This window comes from Oenanthe melanoleuca, chromosome 9, assembly GCF_029582105.1.
Source record: "Oenanthe melanoleuca isolate GR-GAL-2019-014 chromosome 9, OMel1.0, whole genome shotgun sequence".
Taxonomy (NCBI): domain Eukaryota; kingdom Metazoa; phylum Chordata; class Aves; order Passeriformes; family Muscicapidae; genus Oenanthe; species Oenanthe melanoleuca.
Window position 1 is genome coordinate 3,918,249 of NC_079343.1, and position 20,596 is coordinate 3,938,844.

Here is a 20,596-nt window from a genome sequence, read left to right on the forward strand (position 1 = left end):
GAAGAAATCCACCTAAGAGTAGAGTTCCATGCCCAGTTTTCTGGAAGGCTCTCTGCTCTCTTTGCCTTGCTTGCAGAGAGGTTTGTTGGCTCTGGTGCTTGAGGGGGATCCAGGATCCTTCTATTACAGTGCAAGGAAGGCTGCACTGTCCAAACTCAGTTCTGTGTGGAGTCAGTGGCCACACTGGGATCTACAGTTTTCCATACAGCCACAAAGAAGAAACTTTGTGTGGTCTTTGCTTCTGCTCTTCTGCTTGCCCCATGCAGTGTTCTGGTTGTCTCCCCTCTGTCAGGATCAGGATCCTCAGACAAGGAGGTCACAGCCCCTGCTCTTTGGTGTCCTTACCATGTTCTTGGGCACCTCCAGGCACTTCTGTGATGCTGTTGGGAAACACCAATGCTGTGGTGTGAGTGCCTGCCAGAGAGAGGAAGGTTTAACCAGAGGAGGGTAGCTGGGAGCTGAGCTGCACACAACTGACAGCTTCCCTGTCTCATTTAGACTTCTTGAGGTGGAGTTTATAGCTTTGGCTGATCACTCTACTATTAGTTTCCATAGTTATTTTAAAAATAACTCCTCTCATTTATCCTTATAGCTTGGAAATAATGAGCAAGAGACTGTGTTAGCTGACTTAAATGTGAAGCCCAACCCTTTCTGCCACATTCTGCAAGGTCTGGTTTTGGCAGCTTGTGTTCTCCTTCAGGCTGAAAGTAATTTATGAAAGTGAGACTTCTTAGAAGGGAACTTCTTTTTATTGTACTGATCTTAAGCTTGATCAACTCCTGAGTATTCCAAGGCTTTGATGTCTTATTCAGAGACACTGTTTTAGGTGAAATAGATACAGGAGGAAACCAGTGTTAAATTGGTTACATTTCACTGGAGTTTTACAGCTTTGTTGTACAAGAAAAATGTACTCCTACAATATTGCTGTGACTAGAGCTCTGATTTGAAGGTGATACTGTGTTAGTTCCTGGTTGATCAGGGCATGTTCTGCCAACTCTTCAGCCCTCACAGTGAGTGCTGTCTGCTCTTTGCTGCCATGGTGCTGCTGGTCCTGTACTGATGCCTTGAGAAAGATGAGGTTATTTTCTTTCTTTTTAAATCACTCTGCTGTTCTTTCTTCTTTCTGGTAGATTCCTCCCTGTTCCTTTTCTAATGGAGGTTGATTGCAGCAATCCACTATAAAAAGGAAATTGAAGCTAGGTTTTTAGGGGGAATTGCCTCACTCAGACTTATTTTTAACACTTCTGAATCCTGAGGTTTGAAGTGAGAAGTTAAGCATTTTTGGCCATTACAAGTTCAGAGTAGAGCTCTTCACTCCCCACAAGCTGGGGTTGCTGCATCTGGTGGGTGTTGAAGGTTTCCAGGTGGGATTGTTTGTACATTATATGGTGAAACACCAGTTTTTCTAAGTGGGGATATTTGCCTTGATGCCTGCTGTAGTTGTAGAAACGTTTTCCTTGGACTCCAGAAGGAGACTGCCACCTCAGAGAGTTCCTGTGTTTGGCTTTTGAGGCATGAGCTGATTTTTTTTTCCACTTGCAGAGCCTGAGCAGCAGTGAAGGTGTTTGGCAGGGCCCCTGTGCTCTGTGACAGCCTTTCCACTCCTCTGGTGCAGGGCCTGCCCAGCAGCTGCTGCCAGCACCCAGCACAAGGGATGCACTTAGAGCTGGTGCAAGGCTGGAAAAAAGCAAGCTAAGGGCACTAAATTCCACCAGGAAGCAATTTGGAAAGAGTGGGAACTTCTGAGAATAAGCAGAAAGGGCTGATGTGTTGGGGAGGGAGAGAGGAATAGAAGATCCCTGAGAGCAGAAACTCTCCTGTCATGTAAGGAACTGCTGAGGCTGGGAAATGAGATGGTAAAACTGTGTCACCTTAGGCTCCAGGGAGGCCAAAAAAATGATGTGTGTTTCCTTTGGGAAACATCCTCCTAATGAAAGATGCCCTTTCACTGAAGTTCCACAGCATATGAGAATGCAGTCAGGTAAATAGCCCATGGGAAAAAAAAAAAGAATGACTAATGCCTTAATATTACATAATTTTTAGTATTATATGTTTTCAGGCTAACTCTGATTTTGTGTTGCAACTGCACAGCTTCTCTTACCAGCATTTCATCCCTTTGTTCTTCCATATCCATCCTGTCTCCTCTTTAAGGAGCAGCTCAGAGCAATCATGCAGCAAACAACTGCTGCAGTTTCATTTTCTTTTTTTCTTAGCTAATTAATAAGGGCTTCAAAGGAATAGCTTGAGTGAAAGCTCTAAGTGGAAAGAAACAGTTTTGGAAAAGGACTGTTTGCAAATCTCTTGGGCTGTGTTTGGTTAGAGAAGTGTTCAAAATCTAGGAATCTTGGATTAAATGTTTCCATACTTTTGTAAAGTGCTCCCTTGATTTGAGTTCATGTAATGGAAGTGTCCAAAGCCAGGTTGGACAGGGCTTGGAGCAGCTTGGTGTAGTGGAAAATGTCCCTGCCCATGGCAGGGGATGGATTGAGCTAAGTTCAAAGGTCCCTTCTAACCTAAACCATCTGTGATTCTATGATAATTGACATATAATTGACATTATTTTTAAATACTCTTGCAATATAAAGAATATTTTATAACAAAGTCAGTATTTGGGAATGTGATACTGAATAAAGATATATCCTGTTAGTAATGAGCTGCTCCATTTGCACAGAGCAAGGGGAAGTGGATGTAAGGTTTGAGCTGATGCTCAGTAGGAAACAGAGGTTTGTTGGATCCCAGAAACCTGGGATTTTTGAGCTTTCTGAGCTTTCTGGCATTAAACACCTGGAGAACTCTGCTTTTGACCTGAGGCCTTGGAGAAGGCTTCCAAATTTGAGTGATGGAGTTAGAATCACTGATGTGTAGTTAGATAGAAGTGTGTGCTTTCACATGGTTTTAAATTTGAGGTTTTTATAATATAGCAATAGATATGAAACAAAATGGAGGAATTTAAGTGATGTCTTTTTCAGTGCTCATCTTCTTCCTAGTTTCAGGTGGTAGTTTCTGGTTGGTCAGTTAGTGCTGCACTGAAGGTCACAAGAATTTGATTATTGGGTTAAAAGTATAAATAATATAGATGTTATTTCTCTGTTGGTATATTTAGCTTTGAGACCTTGTAACTAGCTAGATTCATCTCCATTTTGCTCACTTCTAACTGGTAGCTAGAAGTGTTACTAAATGTTCTGTACTTTTGATAAAATTTAATAAACAACCGAGCCCGAACGCAAAAAAATCCATTTCCTTAGTATATTTTTTAATCCTGGCTCTAAGTAAAAACAAAAAAACCTCCAGACAAAGCACTAATTAAGTGGTGCAAAGCACCCTCCACATAGCAGAGGTTTGTGTTTCTGTCCTTACTGATGGTGTGTGTCCTTCCAGCGCTGCCCCACCGACAAGGCGTACTTCATAGCAAAGGAGATCCTTGCCACAGAGCGCACCTATCTGAAGGACCTGGAGGTTATTACTGTGGTAAGTGGCTTTGACTTGCTTTTTCCCCCCTTTCTTTAATAGATTTGTGATTGTTAGGTTGGAAAAAACTTGGAATTTCTTCTTGTGGTGTAGCATAAGCCATGAGCCAAGTAGCTGTCCCCATCCTTTTTCCATAGCTCCTTCTGTGGGAGAGCAGATGCCTTCTCTGGACTTCCATCATTTGCTCCAGCAGCTACATCCTGTGCCATCCTGATGACTTAGGCAAACTTTTGGTCTAAAAACTGTGAACAAGGAGAGCCTAAAATGTTTTGCATTCAGTTTCAATGATATCTGCCAGCTCTGGCTGTGTTCTCTGTGGTTTTCCTTGGGAAGCTTTTAGCCTTGTGCCTTTGGATCTGGAGCAGATGACAGTTGCAAAGGGCATCAAACCCATGGGTTTGTTGCTTCTTTTTCTTCCTCTTCTTTTCACCCAGAATAGACAAGTGAGTCCTGGTTTGAAGGGCAGCATGAATTTCTATTTCATGTGCTTCTAAAAGAGTTTTTCTGTTCATGAGCTCCACATTTGAGCACTGTGACTGTTGCCTTTCTATAAGCTGTTGTTTTAATTTCACCAAAGAAAAGCTTGAGTCCCTTAACACTGCATGGCCTCAGTGGAGGTGTTCTCTGCCAGCTCATTGAGCACCATCTCACTCCAATTCCTCCTACAGGCTTCCCAGCACTTCTCCTAAAAGAAGGGGGGATACCTCAGACAAATCTCAGAGGATTTTTGTAATATCCTGAAAGCGATAAAGTGTGGAATGTGACCTGCAACGAGATGTCTTCAGCTGAGTGGCTTGCACAGGGCTCCAGGTCTATGAGAGCAGATTTATCTGCGTGGAAGTGGCAGCAGCTGGGGCAGCCACTGGGTAACTGACTGTCACTCAGCTGTCCCCAACCATCCCATCATTGCATTCAAAAATAAGCTTGTGCTCAGAGCCAGCCATGGGCTTCATCTTCCTCATTTTTGGCAAGGGAAAAAAATCCCATCTTTTCATTTTCCACAAATTACGTCTTCCCTAAATATTTCTTCGCCCTTCCTGCTGTTTCCCTGTGCATCCTCCCCCATTGCTGCAGGAGCAGGAATTTTCATACCCTGTTTCCCTGTGCATCCTCCCCCATTGCTCCAGGAGCAGGAATTTTCATACCAACAATGAATTTCTGAAACAGGATTTGATGAGAGTTTCTGGTTTTCTGGCAGTGGTTCCGCAGTGCTGTGATCAAGGAGAATGCCATGCCAGAGGGCCTGATGACACTGCTCTTCTCCAACATTGACCCCATCTATGAGTTCCACAGGGGCTTTCTGAAGGAGATTGAACAGAGGCTCTCACTCTGGTAAGTAAGCAGGGGGATCTTTTTCTACATCCTCACATCAAAACCAGACTACAATTGGTATTTCTGCATCAAAAGAATCAAGGAGAAATCTTTTATGTAGTTAAAGCTATTAAAAAAGTACAAACTACATTGCACAAAGCCCATTTTCCAAACTTTGCTTTGTATATAATATTCTGTAGTTGTATGACTAGTGCACCAAAGTGAGGGTTTTGTAATCACTGAATTATTTAGGCTGGAGAACACTTTTAAGCCCATCAGTTCTTGATATAATCTGATAATGTCTCTCAAGCCTTAGAAAGAAGGAGGAACACAAGATCAAAAAGATGATGCATGTGTTTTTCCCACATCTTTCACTTAATGAGTCTCCAGGTGAAGATCTAGGAAACATTTTTGTGACTTAGGTGGGAATTTGGTTCTTGCAATGCTGTTTATGTCACAGATAATGTTTTTAGTCTTTTAAACTTTGTGTTATTTTCTTCTGACATGTTATATAGTACAGTAATACTATATAACCTTTCAAAAGGAGGTGGTCAATGTAAACCAAGTATGAACAAAAATAAATTCACAAAAATCAGGTGGGGTCGTGTTATGACATTTATGTGAAGATCTGAAATGTAAAACTCTCAAAAATAGACTTCCACACAAGTTCCTTTCTAGTCCTTTCTCAGTTTTTAAGCGTACCTTTGTGTTTTGTGCAGCGTTCATATTTAATGTACCAAATTTTCAATCTGAACAGTGAAATAAGAATGTCAGATGGCTAAAGATGTCCTGAATTACAAGAGAAGATGGAGGCAGAAAATTGATCCCCCATTTATGTTGCCTTCTTTGCTGTTTCTGTGTGTTGCAGGGAGGGCAGAAGCAATGCTCATGTGAAGGGAGATTACCAGCGCATTGGAGATGTCATGCTCAGGAACATGCGCTCGCTGAAGGTACACACAGGATCCAGGACCTGGAATTTGGATAATTGGGGTGCTTTGTTTTGTTTTGTCAAGGATCAGAGCTCAGAAATTAATAGTTCCATTAATCACAGAAACCTTTGGGTTGGAAGTGACCTTAAAGCCCATCTCATCCCACCCCTGCCATGGGCAGGGACACCTTCCACTGTCCCAGGTTAATCCAAGCTCCATCCAGCCTGGCCTTGGACACTTCCAGGGATGGAGCAGCCACAGCTTCTCTGGGCACCTTGTGCCAGGGCCTCACCACCTGTTAAGTTCTGGTTCTTAAAATTATTAGAAATGCCTCTGCTTTAGTTAAGGTGCAAATGAGATGCCAAAGTTAATACTATGGGCTTTATTTAATAGTAAATATCAGAGAGAGAGAGAGAAGGAGGAAGAGAAATAAATAGAAAAGAGGTGGGAGGACAGAGAGAGAGGGACAGATTAAAGAAAATATTACTACTCTGTAATCAGCATCCTGATGATCCTGTCCAGCTGGTCATCTTGGTGGTGAGGGTCCCCCAAAAAGCATAGAATCCAATGGATTCCAATATGCTCAGGCCAGGTGGAATGCCCAGGTACCTCCCCTGGAGGGGAGCAGGTTTTGCACAGTCAGCTGCAGCAGACTGAATCACTTTGCATCACGTGCAGTCCTGTGGTGCAAGGCCACAGGAATAAGTCTGGGGAGCACTTTGGGGGGAGTCTTTGGTGGATTATGACACCCCCTCAGCTGCCCATCCATGCATGTCCCATGGATGTGGCCTTCCTGGGACTGGGGGGTTTTACAGCTGATGCAGTTTATGTAAGGGGATGGGTGCTCACTGCCTCTGACCAGAGGTTTCACCACACCCCCACAACTCTCCTCCTCTCCCCTTTGTTTGGGGGGTTCTGTGCAAACCTGGCCTCTTGGTCTATGGCCTCCTCCACCCAAAGCCAGCCAGGAATGATTTTCTCCTGGGTTTGGCTTTCTTGGATGTACATTCTTTTCCCTCTGCCTTATTTACTTGTCCCTAGACCCATGATTATTGAATAATAGTGTTCCCTTTATCTTATCAAGGCATCTTAACTCACAGTCCAAAGTTCCAGTTAGGCATCTTCAGGGAGGGCTGGGCTTCTGTGGTTGTAGCTTCTTTATATACAGTTTTGCCATAACAGGCAAAAGGTTCCTAACAATGTTTAAGCCATGAACTATCAGACTCTAGTATCTGACACCACCCTCACAGGAAAGAATTTTTTTTTCCAATATCCCATCTAAACCTATTATTTTTCAGTCAATCATGAAGTAACTTGCAAAGAGTTATTGTTGAGAAAAAATTTAAAAAGAAAACACAGTGAAATAATTGCAGGAAGGTTTTGTATCACTGTTGCTTATTTAGCCACCTGCATTTACCTTGAGAAAAGGTGTTTGCTGGTTATTCAGCAGAAAACAAAGAAAAACATTTAGCTCCTCTATTTAGACATTGATTCACATGGTTATTTAATTTAAAAATATACTTTTTTTAAAAGGAAGAATAATTTCTTCTGAAATTAAGTCAACTTTATTTGGAGCAGAGTGCCTATAATATAATATAATTTAATTAAAACCAGTGACTTGAATGGGAGTGCAGGAGTGTGGGAACTGCTATTTCCACCCCCAGCATTTGGTATTCCCAGCAGGCACAGGCACAGTCCCATACAGACACCTATTTTAACCTTGACTGGGAGCTGCCTGCCACTTCCTTTAATTGTGAAAGACTGTTTTCCCTTGATCCAAGGAACTTTCTGTCCAATTCCACAGGAGTTCACCAGTTACCTGCAGAAGCACGACGAGGTCCTGACGGAACTGGAGAAAGCGACCAAACGCCTCAAGAAGCTGGAGATGGTTTATAAGGAGTTTGAGCTGCAGAAGGTTTGCTACCTGCCCCTCAACACCTTCCTGCTCAAACCCATCCAGAGACTGATGCACTACAAGCTGATCCTGGGGAGGCTGTGCAAGCACTACACAGCAGAGCACCGGGACTTCGCCGACTGCCGCAGTGAGTGAGCGCCCAGCCCTGTCCTCTGGCAGCTCCCCTTCCAAAACTCCCTGGGAGTTTGGAACTTTCTGTGCTGACAGGCACTGATCCCCAGGAAAACACTGCTTTTGGCCTGAGGCTGTGGAGAAGGTTCCATAATTGAGTGATAGAACCAGGATCACATGTGTAATATGAACAGAAGTGTGTAATATCACATGGTGAAAATAATTTAGGGTTTTAGAATATAGCAATATATTCTAGGCAAGATGGAGGTTTTAGGATGGAAGTTTCTTTCTTCTTCACCTCCTTCTTCATGGGTCTAGGTGGCACTTTTGTAATTGGGTAGAAAAGTCCACATTGCAGATCATGGATCTTTTAATTTCCACTCTGGCAGAAGAGAAAAAAGAAGATAAAAGTGAGACCCAGGGACATCCAAAACTCTGCCTGTGCCCTGGGAACACAATAATTATAGAATCAGAGAATCTCAGAATGGTTTGGGTTGAAAAACTCATCTCATTCCTCTTCCACCATGGACAGGGATACTTTTACTAGACCAGGATGCTGAGAGCCCTGTCCAACCTGGTCTTGAACACTTAGCTTCACTTATGTTCAATTATGTCCACAAATTCAATGTAAATGCTTCCTGGCATTCCAGGAAGTGATTTGCTCATGATGGATCCCAATGCTTCAAGCAAAGCTGTAAAATTAGTCATTTTCTTGTCTCCTAGCAGGAAAAAAAAAAAAAGAGTATTTTTTTACAACCTTTTTGTCATTTAGATGTAAAAATATGACCAAAAAATGCTTGTTTTGTAGCATCAGAAGTGTGTGTAGTAAATTCCATTCATGACAAAGTAATCTTTAGCAGAAATAGTTTTTGCTTTGGTTTTTTTCATTTACTTTCAGCTACATGGTAGATACTTTTTGTTTAAGCAAAATCTGAGATACACAATCATCTCCAGAAGCATAGGAAATGCTGTGAAGTCACTTGCTCTATTTTCCCTCCTCTAAAATACTCTTAAAGAAGTTGGCAGTTGGACTGGGTGATTGTGGAACCATTCTGTTCTAAAACTGGCTATAAATTTCAGATCTAAATTTCAGATTCAGTTTTCTAGGGGTGAAATGAGTGGCCTGGGTTGCTGTGCTCTCTTGTCCCATTGGTGCTGTTCTCCACACAGATGCACTGAAGGAAATCACAGAAATGACCTCACAGCTGCAGCACAGCCTGATCCGCCTGGAAAACTTCCAGAAGCTGACAGAGCTACAGCATGACCTGATTGGGATAGACAATCTCACAGCACCTGGCAGGGTGAGTGCCTCTGCTTAGTTTTTAGAGCCTGTATTGGTTTTATTTCCAAGCTTTCCAAGGAAGTTTTATTTTTGAAGCCTGGATTTGCCATCACTGCCCCTCTGGTCTATGGGACAGCTGTAAAGGCTTCATGTAAATGTCTCTTAGTGAATGCCATGGATGATGGGATCATCACCTTGTGATATTCTGAGGAGTAGGTCAGAAATGCTTCTGCTTAAGCTCTGGCTGCAGTTTCATGTTTCCAGTACAGATACTGGGTATACTGGGTGCTCTGTGCATGAGTGGAAACTGGTGTGTTATACAGGAAATCCACTCCCAGCTCTGCTTGTGTCTGCCTGGTGCAAACTCAGGGAACAGAGCCACAGCACTGGGCTGAACTGGTGTGGGTGCCTCTGTACTGCAGGAGTTTGTGCAATTCATGTCTGGTTATTTGTTTATTTTGATAGATGTACTGAGCATAAATACAGGAGCATAGTATGTGCTTTGGGGATGCTATGGCAGTCACTGCAGTGGGATGTGTGATGGGTGAACTGCTGGTGTCCAGCAGCAATTCTGCTCCTTTCCCTTCTCTTCCTTCACTGATTTAAATGCTGGCTGCAGCAAGCAGCTGATTCATGTCACAAAAAAAAAGGAAGGAAAACGTCATCAGGCAAAAAATCTGTTAGTGGTCATTGCTGGACACTAATCAATATCTGTGTACTCTGGGGTAAAAATAAAATTGCCTTGAGTCATGAAAAATCAAAGATTTAACTTTTTAGTCATGAAAGATCAAACATTTAACTTTTTCTTTTCCTCTGCAGGAGTTTATCCGGGAAGGTTGCTTGTACAAGCTCACTAAGAAGGGCTTACAGCAGAGGATGTTCTTTCTGGTAGGTGTTGCTTCTGACTTTTATAAACCCAAAGTCTTCAAGATAAAGTTGTTGGGGAAGTGTGTTTTCATATGCTTGTGTTGAAAATCAGCAGCTGAGACTGAAAACTCACTCTAAGCAATGTTTTTAGAGGTTGTGGCTGTGGTATAACTCTCTGGTCAGCTTGGTTCCTTAATGGCAGAGAGTTCTAACAGGACTTAAAAATTTAATTTCCTCTCTTATAAGTAAACAAAAGAGAGGTTTGAAGGGTAGTTGGCCAAACTGAGAAATTACATTTCTCATGCATCTACAGTGGCCTTTAAACAACACATTTTTAAGGAGATGTCAAAAAAATCCTTATCCCTGCCTGCTGCTTTCAGAACACTGATTGTTCTCTTCTGCCTTTCCAGTTTTCAGATATGTTACTGTACACAAGCAAAGGGGTCACAGGGACAAATCAGTTCAAAATCCATGGACATCTCTCTCTGCATGGCATGTTGGTAAGTGGTTCCATGTTGCATCCCAGGGTTAAGGAAATGGCTTTGCCTAAGGCAGAGTGAGGAATTCCTTCAGGGCACAAGGACCAAAGCCACAAACTGCTCCAAGGCTGGTCTGAGCAGCAACTGGACTTTGATGTGTGTCAAACAGAGCTTTCTTTACCTGCAGGTGATGAGTCTGTTCCTTCCACATTAGCAAACAGCTGGAGCACACCCTGTTGCCCATTCATTTTCACACTGGTGAGGGGCTGATCTGAAAATAGGGATTTATTTCTCCTGGTGTTTTGTCCCCCTGCACACACAGCATATAACCAATCCTCCTGCCTCTCCACACCTTTTCTAACAGGATTGTTCTTTCTGTCTTTGGTTTGCAGCTGATAGTGCTTGACCCCCCGGTAAGTAAAGAGCCAAATCTGCTCCAACTCCTCCTTTCCTTGCCCTGCTGGAAGTGATGCTGTGCCCCTGCAGTAGAAACACACCATAGATTTTGGTATAGAGCCAAAATAGACTTGACAGTAGGTGGTATTCATCAAAGAATTGCTGTTCTGCACTTCCTGCAGCTGGGTTGGAATCCAGTACTGGACAGTTTTAGTGTTTATTGGTGACTAAGCACTGATGAGAATCTTTTTTCCTGCAGGTGGAGGAGAGTGAGAATGAATGGTCAGTCCCACACTGCTTCACAATCTATTCTGCACAGAAAACCATAGTGGTGGCAGCCAGGTAATCCCAGCTTTCCTAGTTTTCCTATAGCTTTGATGGATTAATTCTTCAGAAAGTTGCTGCTCAAGTGGTGCAGAGCCAGAGGGCTGCTTCACGCATCCTCTGGACTTCAAAATAAGCCCAGGACTCTTCACAACTCCTTTTTCAGTGTTGAATTTTGGGAAGAAGTATTTTATCCTGGGCTGATCCCCCAGCATGGGCAGCAGGGAAGGAATTGGGATTCTGCCCTGCTCAGGTGAGACCCCACCTGCAGAGCTGCCCCAGCCCTGTCCCAGCACAGGAAGGAGCTGGAGCTGCTGGAGAGAGCCCAGAGGAGGCACCAGGATGAGCAGAGGATGAGCAGCTCTGCTGGGAGAATTTGGATTGTTCAGCCTGGAGAAGAGAAGCTCTGGGGTGACCTCACTGTGGCCTTGCAGTGCCTGAAGGATCTGACTAGGAAGATGGAAAAAGATGGACAAGGGCCTGTAGGGACAGGACAAGGGGGAATGGCCTTCCACTGCCAGAGGGCAGGGATAGATGGATATTGGGAAGGAATTCTTACCAGGGAAGGTGGTGAGGCCCTGGCACAGGTTATCCAGAGGAGCTGTGGCTGCCCCATCCCTGGCAGTGTCCAAGGCCAGGTTGGACAGGGCTTGGAGCAACCTGGGATAGTGGGAGATGTCCCTGCCCTCATGGGATGGAATGAGATGAACTTTAAGGTTCTTTCCCATCACCATCCTGTGATTCTGTGTTTCTATCTGTCCCAGAACTCAAACAGCAGCAATAAGTTTCCCATTGTGTTTCTTTGGGAGTTGCCAGTATCATCCTTCAAACCACTTCAGGAGACAAAATCTAAACATACAAGTATTTTAGAGACTCAAAAGAATTAAAATTCAGAACATGTGAATTGCTGTGAGGAAGGGAGAGTTTCTGCAGAATCTCATGGAGGAAGATGGGGAGAGGAAAAATTAAATTAAAGGCTGACTTGGAAATAAAAACAATCTGTTTTCAGCCTAAATTATCCCTATGCAGTGAGTTTGGTGCCTTTTTGTAATTAGGGTGTCTCCTACCCTGATGTCAGGATCAGCTTTAGGAGTTTTTGTCTTTCTGCATGTCTGCTGTGAAAAGGCAGCTGGAATCAGGAATGCCAACAATGCAGGGTGGGAGCACTAAATCTCAACCTTAAATCATAGAGATTTTTACAGCTTGATGACCTGTTCTTGAAAAATGACCACTACAGGATATTTATGAATCAGGTATGTAATTGCACAGGAGCCAACATGTTTGATATGCAGATGTATTTTTTAAATTCCAGCCCAACACCTGAGAATGCAATTTTTTTTAAGATCAACCATTTCTCAGCAACTGTGAGCCATAAGGTGCTTGAAAGATTCTTAAATTTGGAAAAAAATAGATTTTTTACCTTGTTATGACTTTAAAATAGCTCAAAGGTTACCTGTCAAAAATAAAAATTGCTCCTAGGCTTAGACCACATGTGTAATTTCCAGTCTAAATTAAAAACTTTCAGAAAGAAGAGACAGTTACCAAAACAAAGAAATGTTGTGGCTGTGTCTAAAGCCAATCCTCCCACTGTTAACCCTGTGGATACAGAAGGGCTGTGAAGGTCTCACCTTGCAGTGGATCCTGGGAGGGGGGAATGAAGTTTCCTCTTCCTGTGCTCTGGGTTTTACTTGCATGAGATGTCAGGTACATCCCAGATGCCTTTTAAAGGATGAACTGTGCTTCAGGCTGCCATTTATTCTTCCAAAAAATCATCATTTATATCCCCCATCTCCAGAATTCTTCTCCTGCCAGCTGCCTGTTCATTTTATTTGCTGTGAAGTGCAAGTGTTTAGTTGTTTAGTGTTGTTTCAAGGCTTGAATATAGAAGTGGAGAGTGTGTGAGGTCTCTGGAAAGCTCCTGCTTTGGAGCAATTCAAGTTTTGGTTTTATTTATCTAATGGAAGGATACTGTCCCTTGTTTTGGGCAGTGCCTTCAGCACACAGGCACAGCTCTGGGCTGACACATCCCCATTCCCCACTTCCCTTGCAGCACCCGCCTGGAGATGGGCAAGTGGATGGAAGATCTGAATGTGGCAATTGAAATGGCCAAGAAATCGACCGAGAAATCCGAGATGCTTCTGGAAAACTCGGTGTGCAACCGCTCCAACAGTAAGTGGTGTTCCTGCCTCCTTGAAAAGCAGCAGGTCTCCTGTCCTTTCTGCTTTTCCTTTTGTGAGTTTGATGACATAAATGACTTATTTTTATCATTCGTATGATAATGGGGAATTAATTGGGCTTTGGTTTTAATCAAAAGAGAGATGCTTTTCTTCCTAGACTAATGTTCAAGGTAGCTTTAAATGCAGCAGAGATGCTCCCATTGCAGAATTGTTAATTTTATAAGGTTCTTAGTCACCCTTTACATAGATTTTTCTCAATTTAACCATGTGGTGAATTTTTTTGTCCAAAATGTAATGTCTCTGGAGGTCACTTTTTACAGCCCAGTATTCCTGTGCCTGTTTGGTGGTGTTATGGCTGTGCTGAAATATGGATTATTTTTTCCTTGGAGACCTCTGTTCTGTTCCTTGACTCAAGATGAAGTGTGGTCATTTTTGTTTGCTGGACACAGCACTGACTCAAACTGTGATTTTATTCTAGTGGAAGGTGTCTCTGCCCAGATCCCTTCCAACCCAAACCATGCTGTGATCAGTTTGTGTAATGAAGCCCAGACTGATGTGCTCAGAGTGGTTGGTGGAGCTGTGTAAGCAGTTCAGCTTGACATCAAACAACCATGGCAAGAGAAAAGCTCCTTTCTCAGGAAGCCCAGCTTCTCTTGCTGTTTGTATCACAGTTTTCTTAAAGCACTGCCCAATTCTCCTCCCCAGGATCCTCTGATGAGGTCTCTGTAGAACAGGAGTCCGAAGATGACATTCACTCCTCTCGTAGCTCCCTGGACAGGCAGAGCCACCACCGTGCCAACACCACCATGCACGTGTGCTGGTACCGCAACACCAGCGTCTCCATGGCCGACCACAGTGTGGCTGTTGAGGTACCAGGGCTGCCCCAGTGCCCATCCTGCCCTGGCTCCAGCGCCCCTCTGGCCTGGGCAGTGGCTGTGTGTGCAGGGAGAGCCTGGGCCATCACCACCACTGCATGCTGTCCCTCTGTGCCTGTCTGTGTGTCCGTGCTCGCGCTCCGCTCTCCGTGCTGGCTTCGGCAGCGGGAACGAAGCAGGGAGGGTGGAAAGGAAACCAGGATATCCTGGGATGGAATTGCTCCTGCTTTGCTGTAGGGCTGGGCATCCCCTGGGCTGGGCACTGCTGATGTGCCTCAGATCCTGGGGTCACTTTTGGGCCTCTCAGACAAGGAGGACGTTGAGGGTTGGAGCGTGTCCAGAGAATGGAACAGAGCTGGAGAGGGTCTGGAGCACCAGGAGCACTGGGAGGACTCAGCCTGGAGAAAAGGAGGCTCAGGGGGGACCCTCTGGCTCTGCACACTCCCTGGAAAGAGGGTGCAGCCAGGTGGGGGTTGGGCTATGCTCCCAGGGAACAAGGGGCAGGACAAGAGGGAATGACCTCAAGCTACACAGTGGAGGGAATCAGGAAGAATTTCTTCACAGGAAGAGTGGTTAAGCATTGGAACAGGCTGCCCAGGGCAGTGGTGGAGTGACTATCCCCAGAAATGTTCAAAGAATATGTGGATGTGGCACTTTGACAAATTGTTCAGTGGGATTTGGTCAAAGGTTGGATTTGATGATCTTTGAGATCTTTTCCAACCTTAATGGTTCTATGACTGTAAGTTCCCTGTGATATTTTCCTTTAGAGATTGACTGTGCCATATTGAGCTCTGGTTAGCTGCTGTACTGCACCCAGAATTAAGAAGAGGGAATTCAGTTGGAATTCTCTGCCCTTCCCTCACTGGCAGGACTGAGCAGCCAAGTGTCTTTTAATGGCAGCATCATTTTGTGCTGAGCAGAGATGTTTATAATGTGCCCATAGAGGTGTTCAAGGCCAGCTTGGATGGGAGTCTGAGCAACCTGGGCCTAGTGGAAGGCTGGAACCTTGGCAGGGGTTGGAACCAGATGAGCTCCAAGGCCCCTTCCAACCCAAACCTTTTTGGGATTCTGTGAGCCACTGGTACCTGCAGTCTTGCTGTTACTCACAGTGCAAGGCAGCACTGGTGGCACAATTGGGCACTGAATCCTGCAGGTTTTGAGAGTGATCAGCTCAGCACTCCTTACACTGCTTGCAGCAACTCTACAGTTTTACTTTAGGCAGCAGTTTGGCAGTGTAGGACCTTCCTGGAGGCTGGCATGCTTGGAAGACTTCCAGAAGTGGGAAGGACACTAAATAACATGGAGAGAAAAAGGAGCTCACTAACCTGACAAAAGCAATGGGGCAGGGAGGTGCAGCATGTGTGTCTGTGCCTGCCTGTCCTGCTCTGCTTTTGAGGCACTTGTTTAACTGCAGTTAAAAGTTTGGGCACTGGAGTTCCTGCATTTTTCTGATAGAGGGACCATATGGATCAGCTTGGTAAGGGATGTGCTGTAGCTGTGACCTGGGCTTGAGGTGCAGACATTGGGCTCTTGAGCTGGCTGCTGTTGCAGCTTCTGTAGGGGGGACTGGCCTTTCCCTGCTGACACCTTGGGAAAGACACCAGTTCACAGTTCTGTGCATGGATAACAAGGTTCTGGCACTGAATGTGAGTTCTTGCACTCCCTCTCACTCTGATCTGTTCCATGTTCTAACACCATCTTTTTTTTCACAATCCATTTTCCTTTAACAGCCACCTTTCTTGCATCACTCCTCTCACCTTAACATTCTGTTTTTCTCTCCCCCTTTCTCTGCTCAGTTTTCTGCTCTCTTGCTGTTTCTCCAGAGCTTCCTCCTCGCTATTTGCTGGGCCAGGCCCAACGGCCCAACACAATCACCCATGTTTGTTGGTACCGGAACCAGAGCCTATCCCTGTCTGATTACTTGTGCATGATCCAGGTAAAGATGCCTCTCACATTTTGTGCTGGTGGGGAGGAGCCATGGGATGCCCAGGAAAATGTCCTGCTTCCTAACTGCTCACGTGAGGGTGCTTGTCCTCAGAGGCAGATGTGTACCATTGCCTTGTTAAGACAGGATTTCCTCGTTTGTGCCTCAAAAAATGGTTCTCTCTGTAAATCTGCCATGTGTCCTGTCTTTTTCTCAAATTCCAAAGTTCCTGTGCTGTCATTCCATGCCATAGGTTTCCCTGTCCTGCTGGCTGGCTCCAAGGCAGTGGTGTTCCCCTCCCTGCAGCCCCTTCCACGCCAGCTTAGCTTTGTGTAGCTGCCACGTGCTGTTCATCCTCTGTTTCCTCTCCTGCTTTATTCCCCTTCTCACACAGTGTGTTCCATGTGGGGTTTCTGCATGTAAGGAGGGGTGGCTGAAAGGGATGGGCCCTGGTGGGTGTCACCATACCTGGGTGACACCAGGGGACAAGGGCAGGAGCAGCACTGGGCTGTTCACCTGAAACCTGTGATTTCATGCAGTCCTCTTTTCCTTCTGTGCCAGAACCAGCTCTCTGGGTATTTGCTGAGGAAGTTCAAGAACAGCAATGGCTGGCAGAAACTGTGGGTTGTCTTCACCAACTTCTGCTTGTTCTTCTACAAGACACACCAGGTGGGCAGGTGTAGGTGAGGGGATGATGGCCAGGGTGTTGGGAGAACCTGGGGATCCTTGACTTCTAGCCCCAGGGACAAATCACTGCTGTTTGAAGGGAGGTAACAAGAGGAGGAGGAGGTAGCTGAAGCTGGTCTCTGAAAGGCTGTGGGCACTTCTTGTGGAACTGAATTGGAATTTCCAGTTCTGAAGGTACTGACCTTCTGTGGGTGAGGGAGAAACATCTCCTCATGCAGTGACTAAAGGATGTGAGGGACCTTCTTTGCCCACTTCTCTCTGTGCTGGGTTTCAGCTCAGCTTGACAAGCTCCAGAGATTTTTGTGCCCATGGTGCATCCAGCACCTCCTTGATAATAAACCATGGTGCAGCACAATCTTTTCATCTTATTAACCAAATAAACTGTTTATAAACCCAGTAATTGGGTCATTCTGGCTTATACCCTCGAGGGCACATTTCTTTTGTGAGGGTTACTGGACCTTTGTGTCAGATCTGTGCTTCAAGTTCCATAGAAAGGGTGCAGAGAAGGAGGAGAGAGCCCAGGAGGCAGCATTGGGCAGAGGAGCAGAAGCAAATAACTATAAAAAAAAGGAGTTGGGGGAAGGTTTATTTATAAGCTGTTGGTGGCCTTGCAGAAGAGTTCTCCTGTTGTCTCCTAAACAAGAGTGCACAGCCCTCTCCTGTGGCACTTGGGCTGCATGGCAGGGGTGCCTTGCACTCAGGGCTGGGCTCTTGGGCTCTTGCAGGATGATTATCCCCTGGCCAGCCTCCCCCTGCTTGGCTACACAGTCAGCTGCCCTGTGGAGGCAGATGGCATTCAGAAGGATTATGTCTTCAAGCTGCAGTTCAAGTCCCACGTGTATTTCTTCAGGGCTGAGAGCAAATACACCTTTGAGAGGTAATTTTCTGTTGTTTTTTTTTTTTTGTCCTGGTTTGTATCCTGCTCTTAACTCAGTGGTTGGTCATCCCATCCTCTCTTTCCTCCTAGTGTGAGTGATCTTCCAGCACATTCTCAGGAATAACATTCCTTTCTTTTCCCCACTGATGTTTAAAGATCTTTCCTCTGACAGAACCCTCCTCTGTGTGGGAGAGCTGGGGATACACCCAGAGCTGTGAGCTGTGCTTTGTGCACAGGGAGGGATGTGGGAGGGAAAGGTCTGTGGGGTGCTCAGCTCCACCAGAGCTCTTTGGGAGTCAGATTTCCAGGTTCTGTAAAGAGTTTTTGGTTTTTATCTTTCATCTCTGGGAGAATGTTATAATATGAGGCTGAGAGCAAGTGCATGGCTCCCTTTCACTTGTCTGGTTTCTCTGTAATTACATTTTATTATTATCTTCTATAATTACAATTAATTGCTCCTAGGGGCTTTCACAGAGGGTCCAAACTGTGTGTGAAATGCACCACATACAAAATTTTGCTCTGTTGAGAACCCTTGCACTGGGTCCTGCCTTGCAGGGTCATATTGGTTGTTTTGGAATGTGCTTTTACTGAGGTGCCACATGTCCCCCTTCCCTGGGAGAGTGTCACACACTTGTGAACAGCTGAGCCATAAGTTGTGTTCTTAAATGCACTGGGCCCATGCAGGGATTTCAAGGGAAAAATGTCCAATCCACAGTGGATTTGTCTTTTTTCACTGCTGCTTTGCTTTCTTCCACATAAGCAAGGCAGTTACCTATTTCCTAATTTAATGTTAAGAAAAGCAATAATTATTGTCAGCTTGTCATCCTTGATAACATTGAATAGAACAGAGTGAGCTCTCATGAGAGTTCTCTGGAGCTCAGAGCACTATAGATTTATTCCTTGGACAGGCAACCACATTCTGCAGGGTATTTACCACATCTCAAGCTGTCCCTTTGAAGAGTTACTTTTCCAGAAGAGTTGTAAAAGAAGGAAAATGGCTGTTTTGGGAGGTTTAGGAAAGGGATACAGCTCATAACAAAGGACAGGATTATCTCTGAGTGAGGGTTAAGCATTACTCTTGTCTTTTCTTGGCAGGTGGATGGAGGTGATCAAAAGAGCCACCAGTTCTCCAGCCAGGTCGAGCCTGCTGTTTCCCAAGGAGAAGGACACTCACACAGACTGATGGGGGCAGAGCTGGATCTCTGCTGGCAACACCACCAAAAGAAGCAGGTGGGAACAGGAGTCTCTGGAGTTGACAAAGCAAAGACCCAGGAGGCTCATTCCCCCCAGCATGGAGAGTGGGAGTGAGGAGGCTGCAGACAGAGTTCACATCCATTCCCAATGGTGTGAAAAGGATCAAGTCTGTCCCAGCTGAACCTACTTAGAACCCAAAAGCAGCAGTGCTCCAGTGCACACACATCGTGGAAGGGTTCCATTGGACCTGTACAGTGACACCTTTACCTGCCCTGAAGGCAGGTACCACCTTTTTACATTTTGACTGGATGATCACACATGGGAGAAAAGCAGCAGCTTCCAGGGGTGTAGCTGGCTGGCAGCAGTGGGTGCCAGGGCTCCCAGACACCCCCTGTGCCAGGTGCTCCGTGGGGCTGGCAGCACAACCCGTCCTGCTGCTGTGAGCATCAGCCTGCTGGCACAGCTGCCTCACACAAACAGGAACACGAGATGTGTTGGATTGTTCTGAACAGACACTGCAGCTCTCCCAGAACAGCTCTGCTCCTCAGGAGCTGCCAAGGCAGCAGTTTTCCAGGGAAGCAGGAAGACTGAGTCTCTGCTGAGCTGCCAAGGTGTTGGTGTATTGTGGATCGGTGCAGGGGGGTGCATGGTTTGTCCTCTGAACTCAATCACTATTCTCATATCACTGCTCCAGTTCCTTTATCCTGTAGTAGGAGTTAAGTAAGGCATGGGATGGCAAACACTCTCCACTCTGGTGTGGGTGATGTTTTCAAGGCATTTAAGCACTGTAGGAGAAGAAGCCTCTGAAAGTCACTGCTGCTTGTGCTTTTGTCATGCAAAGACTTCTGAAAATCCCTAATCTTCTATTTCAGTTCAGGGTGGGATCCATCTTCTGTTTCTCATGAAGGTGTAAAAGTCACTGGATTCCAGATGGAGAATTAGTGTCTGTGGACTCTATTAAATTTCTGTATTAAAGCTGAAATGTTTGCAGCTTGTTCTCTTTTGTAAAGCTGTCACCTTTGGGTGCCTCCACAGAAGGACTGAAATGCTAAGTGCCACAAGATGCTGTTGGACGTGGCTTTGATGGGCTGTGAGGACTCTGATTTGTGTTAGAAAAGTGTTTGTGTACTAACAGAAAGAACAATGCAGTGAAGCAGTGAAAGCAAAAGGAAAGTGTTGCATGCTGTGAGGATGGGGGAATGTGGAGATCCCATGGGACAATGGGAAGGACAGAGGCCAGCAGGAGTGTTCAGTTATGGTCTCAAGCATATGAGGGATGAGGACTGAAGGGAGGGGGAATCCAGAGGGGTTTTCTTGCTTGGCATTTGCATCCTAGAGGAGTGACTGCAGATCCAGCCTTTGTCACCATTGTCCCATCTAAGTTAAATGTACTTAATTTATTAGTGTCTTCATTTATTATTTTTTTAATTACCTGTTGTAGGTGTATCCATGTGGATTGATTAGACATGTTATACTGTGGCTGAATATGACTGTTCAAAGTAAATAGCATCTTGGTATAAAACTCTCTCAGCCTCTTATTCCTGAGCTCTCATCCCCATTCCTGAGCCCACCATCCCAGGTTCAAGTTACTCAGTAGTTTTTCATGACTCTGGATCTCAGCTCACCGTGTTCCAAGTGCTCCCCAGCCAGAGTGGGGATGGTGTGGAGGAGGTGGCAGAGCTGCCTGTGTGGAATTTGAGTCCCACAGTGAGCAAGAGTCTTCCCTTAAGGTTTGTGGGCAGGTGAGTGAATGATCCTTTAGTTGCTTCTGTGCTGAACC

General features: G+C 45.2%; 1 protein-coding gene across 5 annotated transcripts in view; it reads left to right on the forward strand.

Moving 5' to 3' along the window:
• FARP2 (FERM, ARH/RhoGEF and pleckstrin domain protein 2) overlaps positions 1-20,341 on the forward strand; it is a 75,204-nt gene extending 54,863 nt beyond the window's left edge. For 4 of the 5 annotated variants that reach the window (XM_056498368.1, XM_056498365.1, XM_056498369.1 and 1 more), the window contains exons 15-27: positions 3,379-3,468; positions 4,667-4,800; positions 5,648-5,729; positions 7,513-7,750; positions 8,905-9,035; positions 9,836-9,904; positions 10,294-10,383; positions 11,018-11,100; positions 13,133-13,251; positions 13,965-14,128; positions 16,620-16,727; positions 17,471-17,622; positions 18,718-20,341. In XM_056498368.1, the coding sequence (XP_056354343.1) occupies positions 3,379-3,468; positions 4,667-4,800; positions 5,648-5,729; positions 7,513-7,750; positions 8,905-9,035; positions 9,836-9,904; positions 10,294-10,383; positions 11,018-11,100; positions 13,133-13,251; positions 13,965-14,128; positions 16,620-16,727; positions 17,471-17,622; positions 18,718-18,805 (1,548 nt within the window). In that variant the 3' untranslated portion in view covers positions 18,806-20,341. Of the gene's footprint in view, positions 1-3,378; positions 3,469-4,666; positions 4,801-5,647; positions 5,730-7,512; positions 7,751-8,904; positions 9,036-9,835; positions 9,905-10,293; positions 10,384-11,017; positions 11,101-13,132; positions 13,252-13,964; positions 14,129-15,957; positions 16,071-16,619; positions 16,728-17,470; positions 17,623-18,717 lie in introns of those variants that run through there. The other variant, XM_056498370.1, reaches the window with a different exon arrangement.
• Positions 20,342-20,596: the final 255 nt, after the last annotated feature.